Source organism: Lactuca saligna, chromosome 4 (genome assembly GCF_052625555.1).
Source record: "Lactuca saligna cultivar CGN05327 chromosome 4, ASM5262555v1, whole genome shotgun sequence".
Lineage (NCBI taxonomy): Eukaryota > Viridiplantae > Streptophyta > Magnoliopsida > Asterales > Asteraceae > Lactuca > Lactuca saligna.
In genome coordinates, this window is record NC_136420.1 from 8,606,015 (window position 1) to 8,629,411 (window position 23,397).

At 33.6% G+C, this 23,397-nt stretch overlaps 1 protein-coding gene across 1 annotated transcript; it reads right to left on the reverse strand.

Annotated features, from left to right (window-relative positions):
* Nucleotides 1-922: 922 nt before the first annotated feature.
* LOC145041160 (paired amphipathic helix protein Sin3-like 3) lies at nucleotides 923-8,233 on the reverse strand. The gene is made up of 22 exons (XM_078989111.1): nucleotides 7,904-8,233; nucleotides 7,745-7,814; nucleotides 7,579-7,651; nucleotides 7,027-7,182; nucleotides 6,763-6,946; nucleotides 6,589-6,687; nucleotides 6,304-6,477; nucleotides 5,956-6,205; nucleotides 5,729-5,865; nucleotides 5,583-5,658; nucleotides 5,334-5,473; nucleotides 5,082-5,236; nucleotides 4,877-5,004; nucleotides 4,548-4,802; nucleotides 2,678-3,453; nucleotides 2,505-2,599; nucleotides 2,264-2,402; nucleotides 2,007-2,159; nucleotides 1,716-1,879; nucleotides 1,522-1,633; nucleotides 1,263-1,447; nucleotides 923-1,118 (listed from the first exon to the last, which is right to left on the reverse strand). The coding sequence occupies exons 3-21, from the start codon at nucleotides 7,647-7,649 to the stop codon at nucleotides 1,301-1,303; spliced, it is 3,411 nt and encodes a 1,136-aa protein (XP_078845237.1). The 5' UTR covers nucleotides 7,650-7,651; nucleotides 7,745-7,814; nucleotides 7,904-8,233; the 3' UTR covers nucleotides 923-1,118; nucleotides 1,263-1,300.
* Between the last annotated feature and the right edge of the window lie 15,164 nt (nucleotides 8,234-23,397).

A 23,397-nucleotide genomic window follows, 5' to 3' on the forward strand; every position in this document is an offset into this window, starting at 1 on the left:
CCAGATATGGATGATGAATCCTTATGGGTTTTCTGCTTTTTATCCATTTTCTTTTCCATTCTCATGATTTACTACACATGTTTTAAGCATACTTAACCAGGTAACCGGTCAATGCTCTCTTTCTTCAAACTTGTAGCTCATCATACATATTAAAAATAATAAATAATAAATAAATAAATAACATGCAAGTAGTTTTAATAGATTGATACAATACGACTTGTCCCAATAAATCTATACTAGGCCTGTTTCTTGATGATTGGTTTTTTTTTTAATTCTATAGAGAAAAATGAAACTTAGGCTATAAAATTAAAATCAACATCATAAAGATGGTTTGGATAGTTTGTTTAATAGATGTCTAATAAACTCCTTTGTCCAAAATGTTATAATATTCTTCAATATAAATATGTTCCATATGTTGTAACGACATATTTAAAGTACCATTAATAATTAAGGATGAGCATAACTACTCGACTTTTACTAAATGTGATACAACCTAAAAAAAAAATCAGTTTTTGACTTTAGAAAAACAAAACTATCAATTATTTCGTGTTTAGTTTTTTGGTTTTATTTCTATATTTAGGTTTATTTATAAACCATGATCTAATTAACAAAAAGAAATAATAATAATAACGACGCAAATGCATGTACATTAATTTAATTTTGAATGAAACCCGCCGCATGTCAATTAGTTTAATTATTCTCTGAGTTGATCAATTTAGCTTATGCATAAATGACATTGTGTTATGGCATTTTGTTCGGTTTGATTTTCTAAATTTTATATTCAAACTGCAACAAACCGAGCCTAAAAATCGATTTTATATAAACCAAAAATCAAATCGGAGACTTTTCAATAAGCCTTTTATACCCAATTTAAAAATTGCTTTTTTTGCTAGTAGTCATCTCAAAGCGCTATTGCAGTAAATGAAGATGACACTTAAAGAACTCAATTACCTTTTTCTATAGCAAGTTCGATAAACAAATCAAAAATCAAAAATCAAAAACTAACTAGAGAAACCGACTCTTATTAAGTTTTTATTATTTGAATACTTAAACTAAGTAAGCTGATGCAGATATATCCCACCTTGTAATTTGACTTCAAATCTTGCACGATACAATACCTACATAAAATATGAATATGTTTTAGAAGATGACAAGAACGCATCCCTGAGTATAATTGATTTATGCAATTTTGGTCCAACTGTTTTCTTTTATTGAAAGCTACAGATATTTTTCTTTTATAAATAGTTACTTATGTGAAATACCTCCAATCATTATGTGTGTGTCATGTTCATGTTGATGTTCATCGAATCCTAGAGTGCAGAACCTTCCGGAACTTCTGTACTTGGTCAGAAAGGTTGACTTGTTGACTTGACAATATACTTTGACTGTTGACCTTTTTTCTGCCCCTACGCACCATCGAGTCTTCTGTATCTAAAACATAAGATATCTGCCACACACAACCCTCACAAGTCAACAATTAAAAAAAAAAAATTTAAAAATTAAAAAATTAAAAAGGTTTACTTTATATGTGACGCAATTTATCTTGCATTCCATTCTGTTTACTATTCGAAGACCCTCCATTGCATGCATCATTGCTAAATCTTCATCTTCACAAGCATATTTTCTTTTGTTTCTGCATTGACAAGATTAATTTAGAGTATTTATTTAGTATTCCTTTTTATTTTACTTAATAAATTACCGATATTTTAATTTACCTCTTTAGAAATATCCCAGGCTTCTTTTTCCCTTGAGTGGTTGGAATTGGAAAGGGTGTAAAATTTGGGTCGATTGAGAAGGCTGGTGGTTCTGATGTCTCACATACAGTGTCCATTACCCAAATTGCTAATTGGGTTTGTTTATTTGTTTCTGGTATAAGTGACTGAAAATAAACAAAATTTGATGGGGTAAAACTAAATATATATATATATATATATATATATATATATATATATATATATATATATATATATATAAAAAGGGAAGAGTAAGTAGTAAGTAGTAGTTACATGCTCAAATCTATAAATGTTGTCATCATTAACAATAACTCTGGCATTTGCGTTATAAAGTTCATCTATGAATCTTTCAGGTTTTCTCATATTTTCATATGCATGGAGATGGAGAAGCTTGTTGTCAACTTCATCACCTGCGATTGCTAGCACCTGTGGAGGGTATTAATATTATGGGCATAAAATTCAGAGTTATATTTTTATTTTTCAAATGAGGGTTTTAAATTAAATTATATTAGTATAAAGAGAAAAGTGACCTGTTTAGAAAGCTTGTAGATTAGCTTGTCTAATGTGAAGACAGGGAATGCCCAAGTGCCAAGAACAGTTCGACATTCATCTTCATATTTTGCACTATCAATACCACCTCCTAGAAAATTGTAAAGTAAATCCAAGAATCTGAAACCCAAAAAAAAAAAAAAAAAAAAAAAAAAGTTAAAATAATTATTGAACAAAAATAATTGAGTGAATTACAGAGCTATTTTAGAGTAGCCATGACACCTAGCATATGAATCATTAGGTGTCTTGTCACTTGAACCCCTCCATTTATCATTAGCAGACTTTTCTTTTGCTTCCTCTAGTCTCGAGTACAACGTCTGTAAATTAAAAAAAAAAAATTATATAAAAATCGGTAGTTTTTGTATCTTTGTATTTGGTAAAAATGAGGGTCATACTTGATGGAGCCTGAAGAAAACATAGAAGGAATCACTTCCATAGAAAACCCGAGGACCGTTTGTGACAATACGCGATACTTCAGGGACGTACTTTGCAAGCGGCTTCACTGTATCCAAAAAAAGCTCTGAAAACGGTAAAAGGGTTTCATTTTCATCTCCTTCTTCACCTTCACTCTCGTCCTTGTCAGCATGATCTTCACCCGCCACGTCAGCAGTTTCACTACCTGATCCATCACCATTCTCACTGTCACAAGAGGACCTATGTGCACTTTCCTCACCTTCAATTTCATCATCTTCTCGGAACCTATTATTATTATTATTATTAGTAGTAGTAGTAGTAGTATTAGTCTCTCTAAATGCTGCAAAATTATCCTCTTCAAAATCTCCATTTGGGGATAATTCACCCTCTTCTTTCTCAACTTTATGGTGTCCATTAACACTTGTGGTGGTATTTACATTTTTGCCCTCGCTTTGCCTTTTACTGGTTTTTGCAGCATCTTGATTGCCATTTGTGGATTGAGGAGGGCGAGGGGGGACATTAAACATGGGCTCCACAAAATTAGTCCAGATCTTCATGACCTTATTGAATTGTTCAGGGGTAGAATTTTGTGGAATATAATATTTCATGAGCTGATATAAGTCTTCATGGACATCCAAATCACAATACTTGAATTCTTGGTGTGGTGTGCTGTTTTGTCTTTTCATAGTAAAATGCTGATAGATGTTTTCGTTTCTACACTTCTCTTCACTTATTTCCTTGATTTCTGCTAATAATGCTACAATATAAAATATAGAGTAAATTACAGTTTTGGTCCCTGAGTATAGTTTATTTTGCAATTTTAGTCCCAATAACTTTTTCTCGAAATTTTGGTGCTTATTTGAGGTTTTTGTTACCCGAGTATAGCTGATTTTTGCAATTTTCATCCCAAAAACATTACAAAAACCTTGGATACGGACAAAACTGCAAGAATTAGCTATACTCAGGGACCAAATAAGTAATTTACTATAAAATAAAAAAATGAATTATCATTTTTGGTCCCTGAGTAATCTCAGATATAGAAACCACCAATAAGGACCAAAACTGCAAGAATGAGCTATACGCAGGAACCAAAAACATAATTTACTGTAAAATGAAACATGAATTATCAGTTTTGGTCCCTGAGTATAGTTTTTTTCTCAATTTTAGTCCCAATAACTTTCTCTTGCAATTTTGGTGCTTATTTGAGGTTTTTGTAACGTTTTTGGTCCCCGAGTATAGCTGATTTTTGCAATTTTCATCCCAAATGCATTATAAAAATCTCAAATAAGGAGCAAAACTGCAAGAATGAGCTATATTCAAAGACCAAAAATGTAATTTACTGTAAAATGAAACATGAATTATCAGTTTTGGTCCCTGAGTATAGTTTGTTTTTTCAATTTTAGTCCCAATAACTCTCTTCCAATTTTAGTGCTTATTTGAGGTTTTTATAACGTTTTTGGGCCCCGAGAATAGCTGATTTCTGCAATTTTCGTCCCAAAAACATTACAAAAACCTCAAATAAGGACCAAAACTGCAAGAATCAGCTATAATCAGGGACCAAAAACATAATTTACTCTAAAATGAAACATGAATTATCAGTTTTGGTCCCGGAGCATAGTTTTGTTTTCACAATTTTAGTCCCAATAACTTTTTCTTGAAATTTTGGTGCTTATTTGAAGTTTTTGTAACATTTTTGGTCCCTGAGTATAGCTGATTTCTGCAATTTTCATCCCAAAAACATTACAAAAACCTCAAACAAGGACCTAAACTGCAAGAATGAGCTATACTCAGGGACCAAAAAGGTAATTTACTGTAAATTGGAAAATGAATTATCAGACGGTTTCAGTTTACCTTTAGCACTCAAGCTCTTTGAATCCTGCTGTTTAAAATAGAAGCTACGATGATCAAGTGACTTATGATAGTTTTTAGCATAAATTTCTGCCCAAACTTTATTAAAATCAGAACGACACCTGGCCCACTCCTCTTGTTTCTGTTTCAAACGAGTTAACACCACTGGTAAAGCAAGAGATGCATTCTTCTTTAATACATCCATCACATCAAGTCCATTATCTCCATATAAACGTTCAATACACCTCAAATTCAAAGCTGAGTAACAAAAAAATATATATCATCACGAAAAAAGAAATTGAATTTCTATTAAGTTTATATAAGTTTCTCACATGTAAAATGATCTTCAACACGAACCACGCTTTCTGTTTTGATTGAATTATCATTAATTTTATCCAAAAGTTCTTCCACACGTTTGGCTGTTACATTCACTGATTCCAATAACATGTCCAATTCAAACCTGACATAAAAGGTATCCATGAAGGTTTTACAGAAGGAAAATTAATAAACTTTTATTTATTAATTTTATTTATCTACCTGTCATCTTCACAACGAAATAAGCTCTCTTCATACTGGTTTTTACGCATGTGTTTAAAAGAGTAATCTTCGCTTCCAGATGTAACAGACACCCAATGATCATTCAACACCTCATCACCTATTGTTGTTCTTTGACTTACTGAAGGAATTGGATACTGTATTGAAAACATCCATTGACAAATAATAAAAACCAATTATATAATAAAGTTAAGATATAACTGAGTAAACGTACAAGATGTAAGAATTAACTACATTCTTTGGTAGAAGCCGATAACTTGGAGTGCAACGTTCACAGTCAGAAAGGTCAAGTTCATGAATTGGCTTTGCTTCATACTCATCCTTGTTTGGAAGTAAAGATGGCTTAGATTCAGATACAATTTTATCCTCATCATCTGCCAAAAAAAAAAAAAAACAAAAACAAAAACAAAAGTTTATAATCTCAAATGTTAACAGATTCTTATAGTATGCAAATCAAAAGGAACTTTTTTTATTGATGATTACCAGTCCTCTCACTCCGGTCAATGAACACGTTGACTTCTTCCATAAGATCTGGATGAGCTCCAAGTAGATTATTCACCTAAGGGAAAATAAATGTTTTATTTAAAAACCAAATGATAATCTTAATGATGATTAAAAAAAGGGTTTACCAGAGATTGCAGCTGTGGTCGAGTGATATTTTCTGTGCAATAATGCACAATGCACTTCAAAAAAGCTTGATAATCATCTGAGTTGTGTAATCTTTCTTTCACCTTTTCACGAAGACAAATCATTTGATCACGCATATCTGTGCAATATTAACTTAAATTAGGTCAAGAAATGGAAAAATATAAATTGTTATAAAGAAGTTTTAATCTTGTTTTGAATTAGGAGATACCTTGATGAAATAGTTCAGTAACAGAGTCTTCAAGTGCATTAGTAGATTTACGTTTTTGGGCAAGACGATTTGACCCCTGATGATGATTAGAATCTCTATCTTGTGAATGGTGTTCTCTTTCTTCCCTTTTCACTTTTTCTTTATCACCATGTCTCTTATGCTCCTTCTCAGGTTTTATAAACTTTTCCTCATGATGAGGATCCGCCATGTCAGCGCTGGCCTCACGTTCAGAATGACAAGCAACACCTTTCTGCAAATTGGTTTGCATTCAGAAGACATATACATGCAGATAACCATGCAAATTGTAAGCCATATGAGTAAAGATGAGTAAAGAAGATTGGAAAGTACCTTTTCAGAAGGTGGAGGTCTTATTCTGCCAATTGGTGAGCTCCTATCTTCAGGGTGAGGTTTATGGTTCCTACTGGAGTGAACATACTGATTGGATGTTGCTGCTGAAGAATCAGGTAAGAAATTGGTGAACTCCTTGAGAAGGTCTGGCTGGTTATGAAGAAGAGCAGCAACCTGAAGGAAGAAGATAAACGATTGAAGAAATTAAGAACCAAGATCTAAAATATGCAAACATACAGGAAGAGTAAAGTGAAGACAAATAAACAATAGTCTTAAATAGCCAACCTCCTGGTGGACCTCTTTAATGGGTTTGTTTTCCTTTCTGTACATATTCAAAATATCAAGAAAAGATTTGTACACACGATCGTCTCCTTGAAACCTCATCTGCAAGCAAAAACAATGTTAGATGAAATTTTGAAAAGGAAAGCTATTAGGAACACAATCATGCGATGTTATTACCTTAATTTTGTTTACAAATTGAATGGCTTCTTCAAACTCCACAGGCTTCTTAGCATGTGGCTCATCCTCTTCTGAGAGGGTGATTTCAAATCCCTTTGGGAGAAAAGTGTTGAAACCCAATATTAGTTTTCGGTGTCCTTTGAACAGTTCCTTCACCCTAGCTATGACCCCTGTGGTGTCAACCCTACATAAACATAATGATCATGACAAGTATCCACATAATGAGAACATTGAAAGGTGGAGGAAGCAACAGTTTAGCCAAACCTTTGTGCTTTGAAATCTTTCATTATATCAAGAAACTCGGAATATTTCTCCTTTTTGTCAAGAAACATATCTTTGACATCCTTGAGATACATAAGGGCATCATTAGTTGTCAACTTTTGTCCACTCCCTCCATTCATCATTTGGGGCTGCCCAGACCTTCATTCCAGAAGATGAGATGAATAAATCAAACAATTCATTCAACAGACATACCTCTCAGATTTAACCCTAAACTTGAAGAATTAGATACCATAAACATATCTTCAGGAAATAACCATTGACAAAGATCTTACCTTTTTGTTTCAACCCTAAAGTGATTACTTCAATTGTGTAGCGAAGTTCAAAGATGTCTACTGATATTGACTATAAGAAATAATTACTGATCGACATTTTTACCATTAAGAAATTAAATATGAAAAACAAACTGCAGACCACAATTTTACTATCAAAAAGTACATCAGAAACCACCAAAGAGACTTCATAATCAAACTTTCTTCCACACAATGTATCTCTAAAGTCAAATGATGTAAAGCATAATCAAAATTTAAGACTTACGATTCTGAATTGATAGGCGGTTTGAGTTGAAAAGCACTCCCGGAAAAATCGTCGTCTCTAGACCTCTTCATCCCTGTAAAACATAACTCTTTCGAAACTCAGTCAATAATTAAACTTTCCTAACCACTCATAATCCTTCAATTGACAATTAAAATCACCAAATTACCGATCTACAATCAACGCATATTAACAACAATTGACCCCTCTCTACAGATCACCATCAACAATTCCTCATTCTGTAAAACATAATTTAGCATTAAACCTTGAATTCGAAGAAAAGCATCTAACAATGCGAACAACACAAAATTAATCAACGATAAATAACCTCGCTGTAATCACCAAAAAGATCGTCTATTTTCTTCAACTTTACTTCAATTTCACCGTTGATACTTTCAAATTTTAGTCATACACATGTGTGTCTATCTACACTCTCTGGTCTCTGTGATTGTGTGTGTTATCAAACCACAAACTCTGTGATTGAATGCAGATACTGAATCTAAAAACCTGTAGATAGAATTTAGAGAGAGCTGGTTGTATGTATCTATAGGCTATACATATTATAAAAGGTGTATGTATATATTAACACAGTTTAGCGTGTTTGTGCGTATACCAGAGAAGAAAACGGGAGAAGAGAGCAAGGGTCTAGACTATAGAGATGGTCATGGTCCTGTTGAAATCTTTTGTTATTGTGAACTGGGTGACCGGGAACCGATGACTGCCGGTTACTCGGTGCTGTGCTTAAGTGAATCTTAGGGCCAAGTGGAACAAGGGTAAAATTGTCTTTTAAAAAGAGAGGGTTTTATTGAAAAGTAATACAGAGAATCAAAAAGGATTTGGGGTTAAGTCCGGTGGGTTTGACCGAAGTCAAAAGGGTCGCCTTTGATTTTGGTGAAGTTTGCGGATGAGTTACTTGTAGCCAGTACTAGGGTTTTGAATGTTTTTTCAATCGTTATAATTAAGTGGTGGATAAATATAATGGTTTTGATACTTAATTTTGAATTTAAAGCTATACTTAATCTTGAATCTAATACGGATCGGGTCAAGTCCTCCACCCACCAACCAAGCTTATGGATCGATCAACGGGGGTAACGTGGTGCCCGATTTGCATGCAGATTAAACTGTTATTGGGCCGAAGACATTATATCCTCCATTTTCGGTGGATGAAGAGAGAAAGAAGAAAATCATGGAGAAATTTTGGAAAAATTTTAACAATTAGTATCAAAGTAGTTTACCATGGTTTTCAACTTTCCACCGGCTTCTTCGTTAATTTACATATTGGGCTAATTGAATAGATTGGGCTACTAAATGGACTAATATTTAGTAGGTGGATTAGTTTATTTGGGCTAGTAGTTGCATATATTTTGGACATGTGGTGCACCATATATTTATAAATTAATTAATTGATAATATATATATATATATATATATATATATATATATATATATATATATATATATATATAAACACATATTTCGCCATCATTTAATCATGATATAAAAAACATCATTCAATCACTTTTGCATCCTTCTTCCACCTTTCGATCATCTTGAGCCTCTCCTTCACCATGATGGTCGGAAGCGACTCTAACATCTATTGCTAATGTGTTGCCTTAACATCATACTCCACCTAAAAACACATATTTCGCCATACCCTTTTTTGTCCTTCTAGGGGAATAAATTGTTCTCGGTGTTGCATACCTCACATCTCACAAACCCATACAAGCTAACTTCTTAATATTGCAACTCACCCACCAAGCAAATGGTTGATCACTCACCTTACGCGGTGGACCCTTCTCATCCCAAGCTTCCATATGTACCATCTAATAACTCCTATAAAAACGTTAAAACCTCCATGCTTACTCTTTTGTTTCACAACCAACCAACAACATCGACCCTTCTTCCCACTCACATACACACACCTTCAATCTCTTTTTTCTTCACATGCTTACCAATTTTACCCGCCCACTTAACTGCTACAATCATGCAATCGTGACCACCATATCCCTCTTCTTTCCAACACTTCTATCATGAATGTTTTCCCATCTACCAAAACTAAAAAATAATAGGCCTTTATCACCAAGATGCTCAAGGACGAGATAGTTAAGCATATACGTAATCCTTTTTCATCAAACTCCATACTTGTGAAAAATAAAGATAGTATGTAGTGAAAATTGTCCCCTACATGTGCACTAATGGTGAAATCCTTTCTCAAGAAGACAATTCCATATTTTAGCAATAAATTATTCCCCTGCATATGCATTGCCTCCATTTATATTTAGGAATTATATGTTATCGTCGAGGATATCAAAGAAATGGAGACAATACTTACTAGGTCATCAATTATCGTGTTTTGACCAATCAAAGAAGTCTACGAAGTTTGCTAACTTAAATTGTCCAATCCTCGAAATACCATTGGTACCCAACATGCATTACCACCACAGCTAGTCATATAAACGAGTCTTTTTATTACCCTACTTATAAAAAGATATTACCCAATTTGTTAACAAATGTGCCATTTTCCAACAAACTAAACACCTCACCCACAAACTGTATGGCCTCCTACAACAACTCCCGATCCCAAACCAAGTTTGGAAGAAATATCTATAAACTTCATCACCAATATACTACTTTTAAATGAAAAAAAAATCACAAATTTGGATAATCGTCAGTTGTGACACCAAACTTGCATATTTTTTAGTTCTACCCCCACCCCCAACTCATTCCATCATCTCTCGCTAACCTATTTCTCCACCATATATTTTCCGAAGATGCATCCTACTCAAAGTCCATATTTTCCGATTGAGACCTAATATTCCTTAGTTGCTTTTGGAAAGAAGTATTTGGTAAACTTGGGACACTACTCTTGGACTCTTATCACATGTCACCCTTAAATGTACGAGCAAACAAGAGTAATAAATTGTTGTTGACAGTCTTACTTATATTGCTTTACTTATGAAGAACCTCGAAATGGAGTAAATCCATCTATTGGATGGAGTATCGGTATAACAAGAACTACCATAGTGATATTAAGATGACACCATTTCAATCCTTATACCGCTGACCCGCTCCAGCCAACATATATTACAGACTTGGTGGCACTAAAGTAGCTTATGTTGAAACCACATTGATTGAACACCGATGTCTCGTTGCTTTACTTAAAGAAACATTACGAAAAACACACACAATGATGACAAATCAGGCTAACAAACATCGAATGGAAAAACAATTGGAGGTTGGTGACTTAGGGCGTGTTTGGCACGAAGCTTTTTGGAAGCGTTTGAGAGCTTCTAGCTTTTGGCTTTTGATAAAACGCTCTAGTTTAAACAAAAAGTTTTGTTTGGCAGTACGAGCGTTTAACTTTTAGTTTTAACAAAACGCTCCGATTCTAAAAGCTACTTCATGTAGCGTTTATCAAAACGTTCCTGAGCTTTTGAAATCAATTTCCATAATTACTCTTAAAAGTATTTAATCAATTGTCCTTTTATGCGAGCGTTTAACTTTTAGTTTTAACAAAACGCTCCGATTCTAAAAGCTACTTCATGTAGCGTTTAACAAAACGTTCCTGAGCTTTTGAAATCAATTTCCATAATTACTCTTAAAAGTATTTAATCAATCGTCCTTTTATGCAATTTTTTTAATTTCAAAAGCTTCCAGTTACTTTTGCCAAACATTCATATAACAAATAAAAGCTACAGCTTCCCGCTACCAGCTACCTGCTACACGTTACTAGCTACCCGCCACCAGCTACCCAATTCCAGCTAACAGTTACTTTTGCCAAACACGCCCTTAGTCTATTTTTGTTTATGTGTTTATCACCAAATATCAATGCAAAAGTAAGACTTCCACAAGCCGAGTAGATGATTATTTGGACCATTCATGGTGCTTATTATTTGGACCATTCATGGTGCTTGAATGTATTTATAAGTTCTCTTATCACATATATCTTCCAAGTTCCATCAAACTCAATAATTCACTCGGTCGTCCATGTGTCTCTTTTATGACCTTGTAAGTCCAATCCACATCGTTGGCGCTACCACTCTCTGATGCCAATATCAATCATCACCCCGTCGAACAACCGAAAAACATACTTAATAGTACTCACATATTGAAACAACATAGAGAAAAAAATTTATCATATAGAAATGTCAATACACCTTAGACGTGGGAAAACCAAAAGGATCATCGCAAAAATTGTACTTGACATTGAGGGCAAGCTCCCTCTCGAAATGGAGGGTATTGATACAAATCTGACTTTTGGATTAAGTCCTTCGCTCAACAACCTTATGGATCGACCCATAGAGGTTGGCCGACACTCTGCTTGCTTTGCAAGTTAAACCACTACCTAGCTCAATATTTGGACATGTTCGACACGGAGCATATGAGAGCTTATAACTTCTAGCATTTGCCAAAATGTTCCGTTGTGAACAGAAAGTCTCATTTGACACTAAAAGTTTCTAAAGTTTAGTTTAAACAAAAACGCTATAAATCCAAATGTTACATCACGTAACGTTTAACAAAACCCTACCAACTAAAAGTTACAAGCTACAAGTTACTTTTGCTAAAGACACTCTTGATCTTCAGCATTTTCCAATGCACAAAAGAGAGAAAGAGAATAATCCGAAAACTTGGGAGAAATCTTAGCAACCATCGTCAACAAAGTAATTTACCATTTTATTGTTTGTTACAAGAACGAGAAAGCATTCATACATCATCAAGGAGTACTATTGAAAAATATAAGAACTTGTTACTAAATAAGTACTCATCCCTTTAGATGTCGAAAACAATTATTTTTATATAATTTAAGTGAGTTGTTTATAATCATTATTCTTCGGTATAGCATAAATAAGTTATATTTATTTTAATTGATATGCAATAACATCTACTTACCATTTACCAAAGATAGCTACTTGATATTTTTTTTTACTGATACACCTAATAATCACAACATATCAACAAATATATTCCAAAAATAATAATAATTTCAAACAAATATATGTCACAAAAAATAGTATACAATCGACAATGATATTCAGATCGATTGCATAAACTAAACAACAATTTTAAGTGATTATACTCGTTCATACTTCAACATAAAATCGAATTTTTGCACATTAGTTTAATACTTATCAACCAAACCACATTAGAATAGTTAATTTAAATTTTAAAATGCATAAGACTTGCTCGCTATAATTCCGTTTAATTCAATTAAACTATCTCCTAAATCAACATAGAAACTTTCCATCTTAAAATTATTTCCATTTGTGAAATCGAATCCCGTCATGTGCTCAATCAAGAATCAAGATAGACATGTTTTCCTATATCAAGGATTATTTTTTCCTTTGTTGAACAATTGGTTTCCGATGTTTTAAATATACATTTCTAAATTAAAAGAAATGGTTTTGTAATCTAGAAAGAGATGGCATTATAACTTGTTGTCCTAATCCATTCATCATTTTTCAAAACGAAGACCACCATTAATCTTCAAATGTTGCGTCTAAGCCGTATCTAGACTAAAAAAAAATTAACAACTTTTTTTTTTTTTGAAAATTAAGTAAATATATACACATTTGAATGTTCATAGGTGTGCATGTATGCACATTTATTGTTTTTGTAACCTCCAATTTTGGGATGTTTCAATATTGAGGAAGACGGACTTAATTTGATCATGAGAAGATCTTAGGCTTTTAGGGTTGAAGTTTGGACATTAAAGGAATGATGTTTTGGGTTAAGAGTATAAGATTTTAGATATAAGGTTGATTTGGGTTAGAATGCAGTTTGGGCTTAAGCTGATTTGGGCCTTGTTGGACCAGACGTATCATGACACGACACGTAGGCTGTCACGGTGCGATTTTCGTTGCAGCACAAGCTAATGTTTTTAATATTTACTTTGTATTTAAGGGCGTGATCACTTGGAATTAGGTCATTCATCAGCTTCCAACTTCTCGAAACGTTTTGTACCCTAATCTCCATGCTTGAATTTTGAGTGTTTAAGTCCTTTTTGATAAAGCTTGATGGTGAAGGAAGTCTCTCTCGGTGCAAGAAAACTGGAACATCGTACAGGAACGGGTATTATCTTGTCGATGAGATCTATCTGGAGCGTGCTTATTTAATGAAGTCATTGTCTTGTCTAAATTATCGCAAAATGTTGAAGTTTAAGAGAGCTCAAGAGAAGGCAAGATATGATGTTGAACGAGCACTTGGGGCTTTGAAAAAACATTGACATATTCTTAAATATCCCGCGCCTGATTTAGAGGAGAAGAAAATCAGTGAGGTGATGTATACTTGTATTATATTGCATAATATCATTCTTGAAGACGAAGGAAATGCAATATATGAGTATATAGAAAATGGGATCGTTCCACTGACACAAGCTTTTGAGGTTGGAAGCACGGAGTACCTAGCAAGGAGGGCAATAATTCATGATGTTGAGATGCATTATGTTCTTCGTAGGGACTTGATGGGACATATTTGGAACGTCCACCACATCGATCTTCACGCGGAACCGATCGATGATTTGGAAGCTCAATTTTCCAATGAATATCCCATTTCGGTCTATCTAGGTTTGGTAACTTTAGATTCTATGTTTTTTTTTTTAATTCTAAGTTTTTTTGTTGTGCTTTTTCTATTTTTCTTTGAATTTTAATGAAATTGTAGTTTTAAATTACATTAGTTAAATTGATTATTTTTAATATAAATTAATTTAAAAAAAAGATGGTAAGTGTAGCAACTCATATCATGAAAATGACTATTGTGGCAAGTAGTGTGACAGATATGATGTGACACTGATGTGGACCGTGACAAGAGTGACACTATGTGGACCGTGATAAGAGTAACACTACATCCACCAGTTGCCTTAGAGGGTGCGAATTGTTGTTTTTGTCATGCTAATTTTTTTTACTAAAACTAATTTATATAAAAAATAGTCGATTCAAACGAATTATTTTTATAAAAACTATTTCATCAACTTGAAAAGAAGTTACAACACTTAAAAAAAATACAACATAGAAGAAAACACAAGAAACTTCAAATTAAATAAAATACAACACAATTTAAATTAAAAAAAAAAACATAAGACACTTAAACTTAAAACAAGCTTCAAATTAAAATAATACACGTGACAACTTAATTCAAAATATTGATATCATTTGTCAGATTTGCTTACAACTATCAAAACTCCACTAACTGAAAATGTTTATTACTTTCTACACGGAAAGTTCGAAGAGCATTAGCAAACAATATTTCATCATTTTCATCATCTGTTGAATTACGCCTCAGCCTACTATACACGATGTGGAATTGTATTACCACTGCGTTTGTTGATCTCTATTTGGCGAAGATTTGATCCTTACTTCGTTGGCTCCCTACAGCTGTTTTACAGTTGTACCATTGTGTGATCTTATTCTTCTCCCATTTATGTAGTTGATGTGATTTGGATTTTCATTTACATTGACTCATGCACGAGCCAAAATTATATCTTCCTCTTTGCTCCATATACGAACCATTTTGAAAGATGAAGAAGGTTAGAAGATGATAGAAAATATAAAAGGATATGAGAGTTGAATGATAATGTATGAATGCGGTGGAAAATGAAGAATGATGTTGGTATTTATAGTAGATAATGGAAGGTTTAAAAATCGGGAAAAAAAAAAAAAAAAAAAGATGACTATATTTCGAAAATGGTTTTTTTTTTTTTTTTTTGAAAAATTGGGTATTTTTGAAGAGACTATGGATGTAGTCTTCAAAAGAATTGACTTTACCATACAAAAAAAGTTAGCGGCACAACTTGTTGTCCGTTTGCCTTATCACCCGTTCTATGATGATAACTAAGATTTATTGTCTTTAATATAAAAATAGCAAACACATACACACATAACGGTTTCTTTCTCATCGTATACCTTCACCAAGTTTGGCCACCGAACTCGGCATGCCGAGTTAGTGGTGCCGTGTTTATCAAGGCTAGCTCGGACATGCCCAGCCTTGCCATAGCCCACTCTCCCCCCCCCCCCCCCTCCCCGCCTTAAAATTGGATCCTCTATGATTAAAACTATTTTTATTTTATTTTTTTACATCAATTTTGATTTTGTGATGTTTCTCTCAACCTAAGGAATTGGTTAATACTATGAAGCTCTATTTTGATTGTGACAGTTTTTTTTTAAAGATTTTTACCATAAAAAACTTAAAAAAATTTCTTGATCACAAATCATGATTTTCGTAAAACTTGAACCAATTTCACAATATGGAAAGTACATTTTGCAATTCTAAATTATTATGAATTTTGGTTTTTTGCAATTCTAAATTATTATGAATTTGGGTCTACTTATATATATTTTGGGGGCATTCATTCTCTTTGTTTAGTCTATGTTTTGTTGTTTACATTTTATGTTTTCAAACTCTTTGTATCATCTAAAAGTCAGAGAAAACTTCCTATGAATTGGAATTCCATTGCTCAACAGATTAAATACTAGGGAAAATGACCTTTAAGGGTAATAAAGTGTTCTATAAGTACTCATTTGGTCCCTTATCTTTTTTTTTTTTGTCTTTATTATACCACTGAACTTACTAATCCTGCTCACTGAAACCCTCGATACCGGTTATCACCTGTTATGTCGGTTATCTCATTTAAGTAGAGATGACATGTCGTATTACGTGGACCTAGACCACATTGCAAACCCATTAATCTTTCACCCCCAATTCTCCTTACAGTTAGGGTTTAATCGAAGAATACAGTTACGAAATTGAAGAGAAGTGGTGAATGCGAGTGTTACAGTGAAGAAGATGGCCTCCGATTCCAAACTCCATAAGTATTTGACAGTTTATGTACATTATAATGGTTTATTTGCACCAAAACCATTAGTGTACTTGAACTTTGTTGTTGTTTCAATCGCTGATGTTGATTTTGGTGGAATGGATCTCAAAGATTTTAAGTTGTTCATTGAAAAGTTGATTGAAGGCAGTTGCGATAATGTATATTATTGCACTAGAAATGAACCATTGGCAGAGGGTATTAGGAGAATTGGGAATGATGCTGACTACTATGAGTTTATTGAAACGGGTTATAGTGATGAAGTTGGTCTAACAATGAATGTGTATATAGACCACGAAAATGAACCTGTACTTGATTGGGCTGATATGGAAGTAGTAGAAGATGATGAAGGGCATTATTCTGAGCCAGACATGGATGATGATAAAGAGTCACAACTTTCTGATGATATTCCATATGAGCATGAAGCAGATGGTTACATTCCTTCTCTTGACAAAACTGCTGGTGATGAATTCTTACACCGGGTGTTAGGTATTTCTAAGGATTAAAATGATGAGCTTGAAACTGATGAGGTTGAAACCAACAATGGGGATGACAAACCAGTGTACCCTGTCCATAATGAGAACCAGAAATGGGACAAAGTGGTGCCAATTCTAGGTATGAGATTCTCTAACCCTATGGAATTGAAATTTTTTTTGACTAACTATGCAGTGAAGAATGGGTACAATCTTTATTATGAGAAAAATGATAGTCACAGGTTATTAGTGAGATGTTGTAAAGATAGCAAGAACCCCTATTGTCCTTTTAGACCGTGGTCTTCCTGGATGAGTAGTGAAAGGTCTTTCCAGATTAAGTCCTTAGTTAATGACCATAACTGTTCAAGAGTCTTCAAACTTGGTTCCATTGTAACATATAAATGGATTGGAAAACATTTTAAGAATCAACTTTTGAAGAACCCCAAAATGAGCATAAGGAAAATGAAAGCCAAAGTGAGTACAAAGTTTAACTTGATTGTTAGTGTGACTCAATGTAGAAATGCTAGGAGATATGCTTTGGATGAGATAGAGGGTAGCTTGATAGAACATTATGGTAAAGTATGGAGTTATGGTGAAGAAATAATGAGGATAAATCCTGGTTCAACAGTAAAGATAGATGTGGATGTCATGCCTGATTCCACCACTTACTTTTCTAAAATGTATGTTTGTTTTAAGGGTGTGAAGGATGGTTGGATTGTAGCATGTAGGAGGGTAATAGGGGTAGATGGTTGTTTTTTAAAGGGTATATGTAGAGGCCAACTGTTAGCAGCTATGGGTAGGGATGCAAACAACCACATCTTCCCTAATAGAAAATAAGGAAACATGGAAGTGGTTTCTTGACCTCCTACTAGATAATATTGAAATGGGAATTGGTCATGGATTGACCCTCATATCAGACCAACACAAGGTATATTTTCTTTTATGTTTTGTTTGAGTTCAATGTTTTTTGTTATGTCATCCATTTCTTGTTTCTTTTAGGGATTGGTAGAGGCTATCAAAGAAAGAGTTCCAGCAGCAGAGCATAGACAATGTGCTAGGCACATCGATGCTAACTTCAAGAAAAGATTCAAAGGTGAACAATATAGGAAGTTGTTTTGGGCAGCTGTTGCAAGTACTACTCAACCTAAATTTGAGGCAGAAATGAATTACATAAAAACAATTGACCCTTTAGCTTATGAACACCTCATGGAAAGGGATCCTAAAAGTTGGTGCAGGGCATTCTTTGAAGTGGACAGGGCTTGTGATGCTTATGAGAATGGCATATCAGAAAGTTTCAACTTTGTTATTGATCTTGCTAGGAAGAGACCACTCTTCACCATGTTGGAAGAGATTCAGATTTATGCAATGGAGAGGATGTATAGAATGCTGCTAGAGGGACAAAGTTGGGGTAATTTAAAAATATGCCCATCTATAAGATTAAAGATATCAAAGTTAAAGAAACAGCAAAGGTATGATATAACTTGTATTTTATATGTATTAATATGTCATCTAGTATATTAATAGAATTTGTTATTTTTGTGGATAGATTTTGGGGAGTTATACCTTCTGGGGTACAAAAATATGAGGTTAGGATTGGAAATGATGGATATGATGTGGACCTTAACAACAACACATGTGGATGTAGATCTTGGCAAGTATCAGGTATCCCATGTGTGCATGTAGTGGCAGCCATTTCATACCTCAACAGGAATGCAGAGGACTATGTTGCACCATGGTTCCATACAACCATGTTCTTGACTTGTTACAACCACACCATTAACCCACTTAATGGTAGTTCCATGTGGCCTGAAGCTCCCTACATGAAGCCATTGCCTCCTCAAAAAAGAAGGTTACCAAGAAGGCCAACCCTTAAAAGGAAAAAGGATCAATCTGAGATGGAAAGCAAGGGGAAAAGAAGGCATACTATCTCAAAAGCAGGTTCAGTTAATAGATGCACTATTTGTAGAGAAAGGGGCCATAATAGATCAACATGTCCTACTAAACCAGCAGATGTGGCATCCACTTCAAGGCCAAATAACAAGAAACCTAAAAAATGTAAAAAAGAGAAAGGCATGATATTAAAACAATATAATTTAAATGGAACATCCAACTCATTAACTACATATTTGTATAGCAGGTAAAGTGGAACCAGTTCAAGCAGATCCAGTGGATCCAGTTCAAGTACCAACTCCAAATATTGAACCAATTCAAGCAGATCCATTGGATCCAGTTCAAGTACCACATGTTGAACCAGTTGATGATCCAACTCCACATGTTGAACCAGTTCAAGTAGATGATCCACATCCAAATGTTGATGTCCCTGCTCAACCAGTTGCAACTAGGAAGAGGATACAAAAATACTCAGAAATAATTACCAAGATAGGGTTGAGGAAGAAGGTTTTGAAGAAAAAAGGAAGCACTGGACACAACCCAATGGTGTTGGAATGATTTTATGTTTTATTTTTTTTGGAAAGACAATCTTTTAGTCTTGTAATTATGTAATTGGGAAAACTTTAAGAATCATGGCACATGGCACATCTTTTGACATATTAGGACAACTGTGGGCACAGCTTTTGTAATAGTGCACATGCTGATGGAATATTACAACTTTGTCTTTTATCTATATGCTTTGGTGTACGGTTATTTGCATATAGATTGTTTAATCTTATATTATCTATCATAAATCAAGTAGATTTAGTATTAATACATTAAGCAATGTTTGATGTTGTTGTTGTTGTTGTTAATCTGGACCATTTTACCCTTGGATCACATCAAGACATTAACAATTGATTACTGCCAAATTTAATCTGGACCATTTTACCCTTGGATCACATCAAGACATTAACAATTGATTACTGCCAAATTTAATCTGGACCATTTTACCCTTGGATCACATCAAGACATTAACAATTAATTAATGCCAATATTTAGTCTTAATACATTAAGAAATGTTTGATGTATCCAATGTGGTTAATATGGACCATTTTACCCTTGGATCACATCAAGACATTAACAATTAATTACTGCCAACTTTAATATGGACCATTTTACCCATGCATCATGTCCAATTCACTAACCTGTTAAACACATTAATACTTCTTGGAAAGCACTCAAAACATCAAACTATCATTAATCAAAAGGATTTAGTCTTAATACATCAAACAAATTACAACATTAAGGATTACATTTAGTCTTTGAATACAGCTAAACTAACTAGTTCTTAAACACAAACAACAGAAACAACACAATCATCACAACTTTATGAGTAAATAACTTCCATTTGAGTTTTTCAAACTCTTGTCTAACAACCAAGTTTTCTTGTTCCATCTTCATCTTACAAATGCTGATCTCGTTTTCTAATATAGAAACTTTGAGGGTTAAATTGCACAGTTCTTTTTTGTCCTTCCCAGAATTGACTTCATTTTCAGGGGTTTTAGGCTCCAACCATTCCCAGAACTTGCATTTTGGTCCTTCATTCTTGAAAAAAGTAACAAATTGGTTAAAGAAAGATGATTAAACGAAAAGTAAAAAACATTTGGTTCGTGAAGAAGATTAAACGAAAAGTACAAAACATTTGTTTTACCATGGAGTTAGGGCACAATCTGAATTTTTTTCCTAGATTGTCTTTAGTTCGTGAAGTTCGTACACGAGATGGTAACCCACAGTAACAAGGATTTTCAGGTTGAAATTCAACATTTTGTTTGGAAGAAATAGAAGAAGAAGAAGAAGAAGAAGAAGCATCCATGTCGATCTAGGGCAAGAACGATGCAATACTGCAACTTTGCAATTAATAAGCCCAGTTAATCGCACATAATGCCACGTAATATCCACACAACTAGTAACCTACAACAACCGGTATCAAGGGTTTTGGTAAGCAGGATTAGTAAGTTCAGTGGTATAATAAAGATAAAAAAAAGATAAGGGACAAAATGAGTACTTATAGAACATTTTATTACCCTCAAAGGTCATTTTCCCTAAATACTATTACATGGGTATGAGACCAATGGGCCGTCGTATGCAATACAATAGGCTAAATAAAGCCTTATACAAATACAGATATACATGGAAACATATATTAATTAATATCATCGTCCAGTTTTCGGTTAGCTTTTAGTTTGTCTATTATTTGTTTGCCATTCATAGAAAAAGTAACACAAATAATGTTAGGCCAAACGGTCGTTATGTATGTATAGAATTCATTACTTTTAGGTTCATTAAATAAATTATAATTTCCTTTTAATTCAATTAATATCGTCAATATTATATACAGACCATACAAATATGACAATAATGAATAATAGGTTAAATTAAATAGTTAAATGACCTTCGAAGAGCAATTAATGTCATATTCGATCACTTAATTTTGGACTTTATACTTGTATGATCATTTAAATTGATTTACATTTTAAAAAATCACTTAACTTGATATTTTCTTCCAAAATGGTCGGTATAACTAGTTATACCCGGGGGCGGACACATAAATACATATTATGTGTTGCCAGGATGAAATAAGTGTTGCCGATAGATGAAAAATAAGTAAAAAATCGAGAAAATTTCTACTGCGGACAAAAAAATAGGTGTTGTCGGTGTTACACCGGGAACCATCTAAAACCGCCCCTGGTTATACCCCATTATCGATAACTCTTTTTAGGGTTAAGATCATAATTGATCACTTAGCTTTTGGTTTTGTGTTTATTTGATCACTTAGCTTTTAGTTTATATTCATTTGGTCATTTAACTTTTAGATGAAGACTTAAGGAGTTCAGTACAATCGGTCATAGTGATCATTTGAGACAAAACTATCAACTTAAATGACTTTTAAAACTCAAACTAAATTAAGTGACCTAGCAAGCATAAACCTAAAAGTTAAGTGAATAAATATAACCTTATCCCTTTAAAGAAAATATCAAAATGAGATTGTGTTCGGGTTTTCTCTCGGTGAAACATTTATACTACATCTATTTGGACTTTAAATATTCTACATAAAAATATTTGTAACAAACTAGAAAACTACAAAAACTAATGGGTAAATTACTACAGGGTAATGAACTCTTATTTTTGTTTATATTTCGTCAATTTCTTTCTTTTTGTACAAAATATTCTAGTAAATAGTCATTTTGTGTTCAATACATATCCTTACGACCGACAATAACCTCTATTGTCGGTTTCATAATATATTCCATGGAAGTTTGAAAAAAAAACTATTAACTTTTTTTAAGCCATTATGCCAACTTTCATTAATCCAAAATACATTTGACACTACTAATAGCCATTTCGTAACTACTAATTGTCATTGATCCCTAGCCTAAAAACATTAAACTAGTTTAACTATAAACATAACAAACAACACAAAGATTATTTATTTGAAAGTGAACAACTTCCATTTTAGTGATTTTATGGATGTTAATGAGACCAAACGGTGATGGAGTAGCATCCCCCTCTACCACTCTCGAATTCACTACTCCCCATCCCATGTGCCTTTACTCCGACTCGAAGTTCTTTCATTTCCCAGCCCTTAATTCCAATATCACCTCCACTATTGTCTTTGTTTCTCCTCTTTGGCTCGAAATCCCCCATTTAACCTTCATTGCCCTATTTTTCACTGGTTTGTTTTTAGCCTACATTTTAGACTAACTATTCAAATATATAACATATCTTACATAATGGATACTCTAATTTTAATACTTATTTTAATACATAAAAACATTAAAAATAATATAATTATTTCAGTGGATGAGGTATTTGGGACGAGGCTTATCGCCCCCACACTCACCATGAAAAACTAAATGGGAAAATCACCCCAAACTCAAAAACATTGTAAAAATACCCTCATACGAAGACATGGTCTCGTAGGGTGAGAGTCCCACGAGGGTTTGTGACACTCCTAAGTGACTCCGATTGTTCTCTAGCAACCATAGCTTTATGGTCCATCTTCATCATATATATGCTCATGTCATGTTCCAATGCAACAACTTTAAAGATAAATCACAAGGTTCCATTTCATATATCTTCATTGACTTTGAACTTCTTGGTTGAACCTTCTAGATCGACTCACTCCCAAAAAAATTCCTTTGAGTCTTGAAAAGAAAATAAAATGGTTAAAGAATGATCATAAAAACAAAAGGGCATAACTTAATTTACCATGGAGTTAGGGCACACTCTGAACCTTCTTCATGGTTGTTTCCGATCCAAGATGTCCTCCAACAAGAAGGTAACCCACAATCTCAAGGATTTTTGAAACGCATTTCAAGATTTTGTTTGAAAGAGCAAGAAGAATACATGATCTATCGTCCGATTTTATGGCACAAGTAAGGAAGACAGCGAATAAAGACCTTACATAACAAATTCTCTCAAATATCAACTAGGCTTTAACCCACACCAACTAATCTTAAGTATATTTTTTGAACACAAAATGTCAGTTTATTGGTAATTATGTACAAAAAGAAAAGGACTAAATATAAATAAAAATGATATTTGTTACCCTAGAAGGTCATTTTCTAAAATTAAACATAGGCTTTATTTTTATTTTTATTTAATCGTCAA

Bases quoted from the DNA above. Each gene is read 5' to 3' on its own strand.
- LOC145041160 (XM_078989111.1), bottom strand. From the start codon at position 7,649: ATGAAGAGGTCTAGAGACGACGATTTTTCCGGGAGTGCTTTTCAACTC. The intron at 5,237-5,333 runs GTAGTTAATTCT...TTTTCAATACAG, and splicing joins ATCGGCTTCTACCAAAGAAT to TATCCAATTCCTTCAGTAAG. The intron at 4,803-4,876 runs GTGAGAAACTTA...TTTGTTACTCAG, and splicing joins TGTTGAAGATCATTTTACAT to CTTTGAATTTGAGGTGTATT.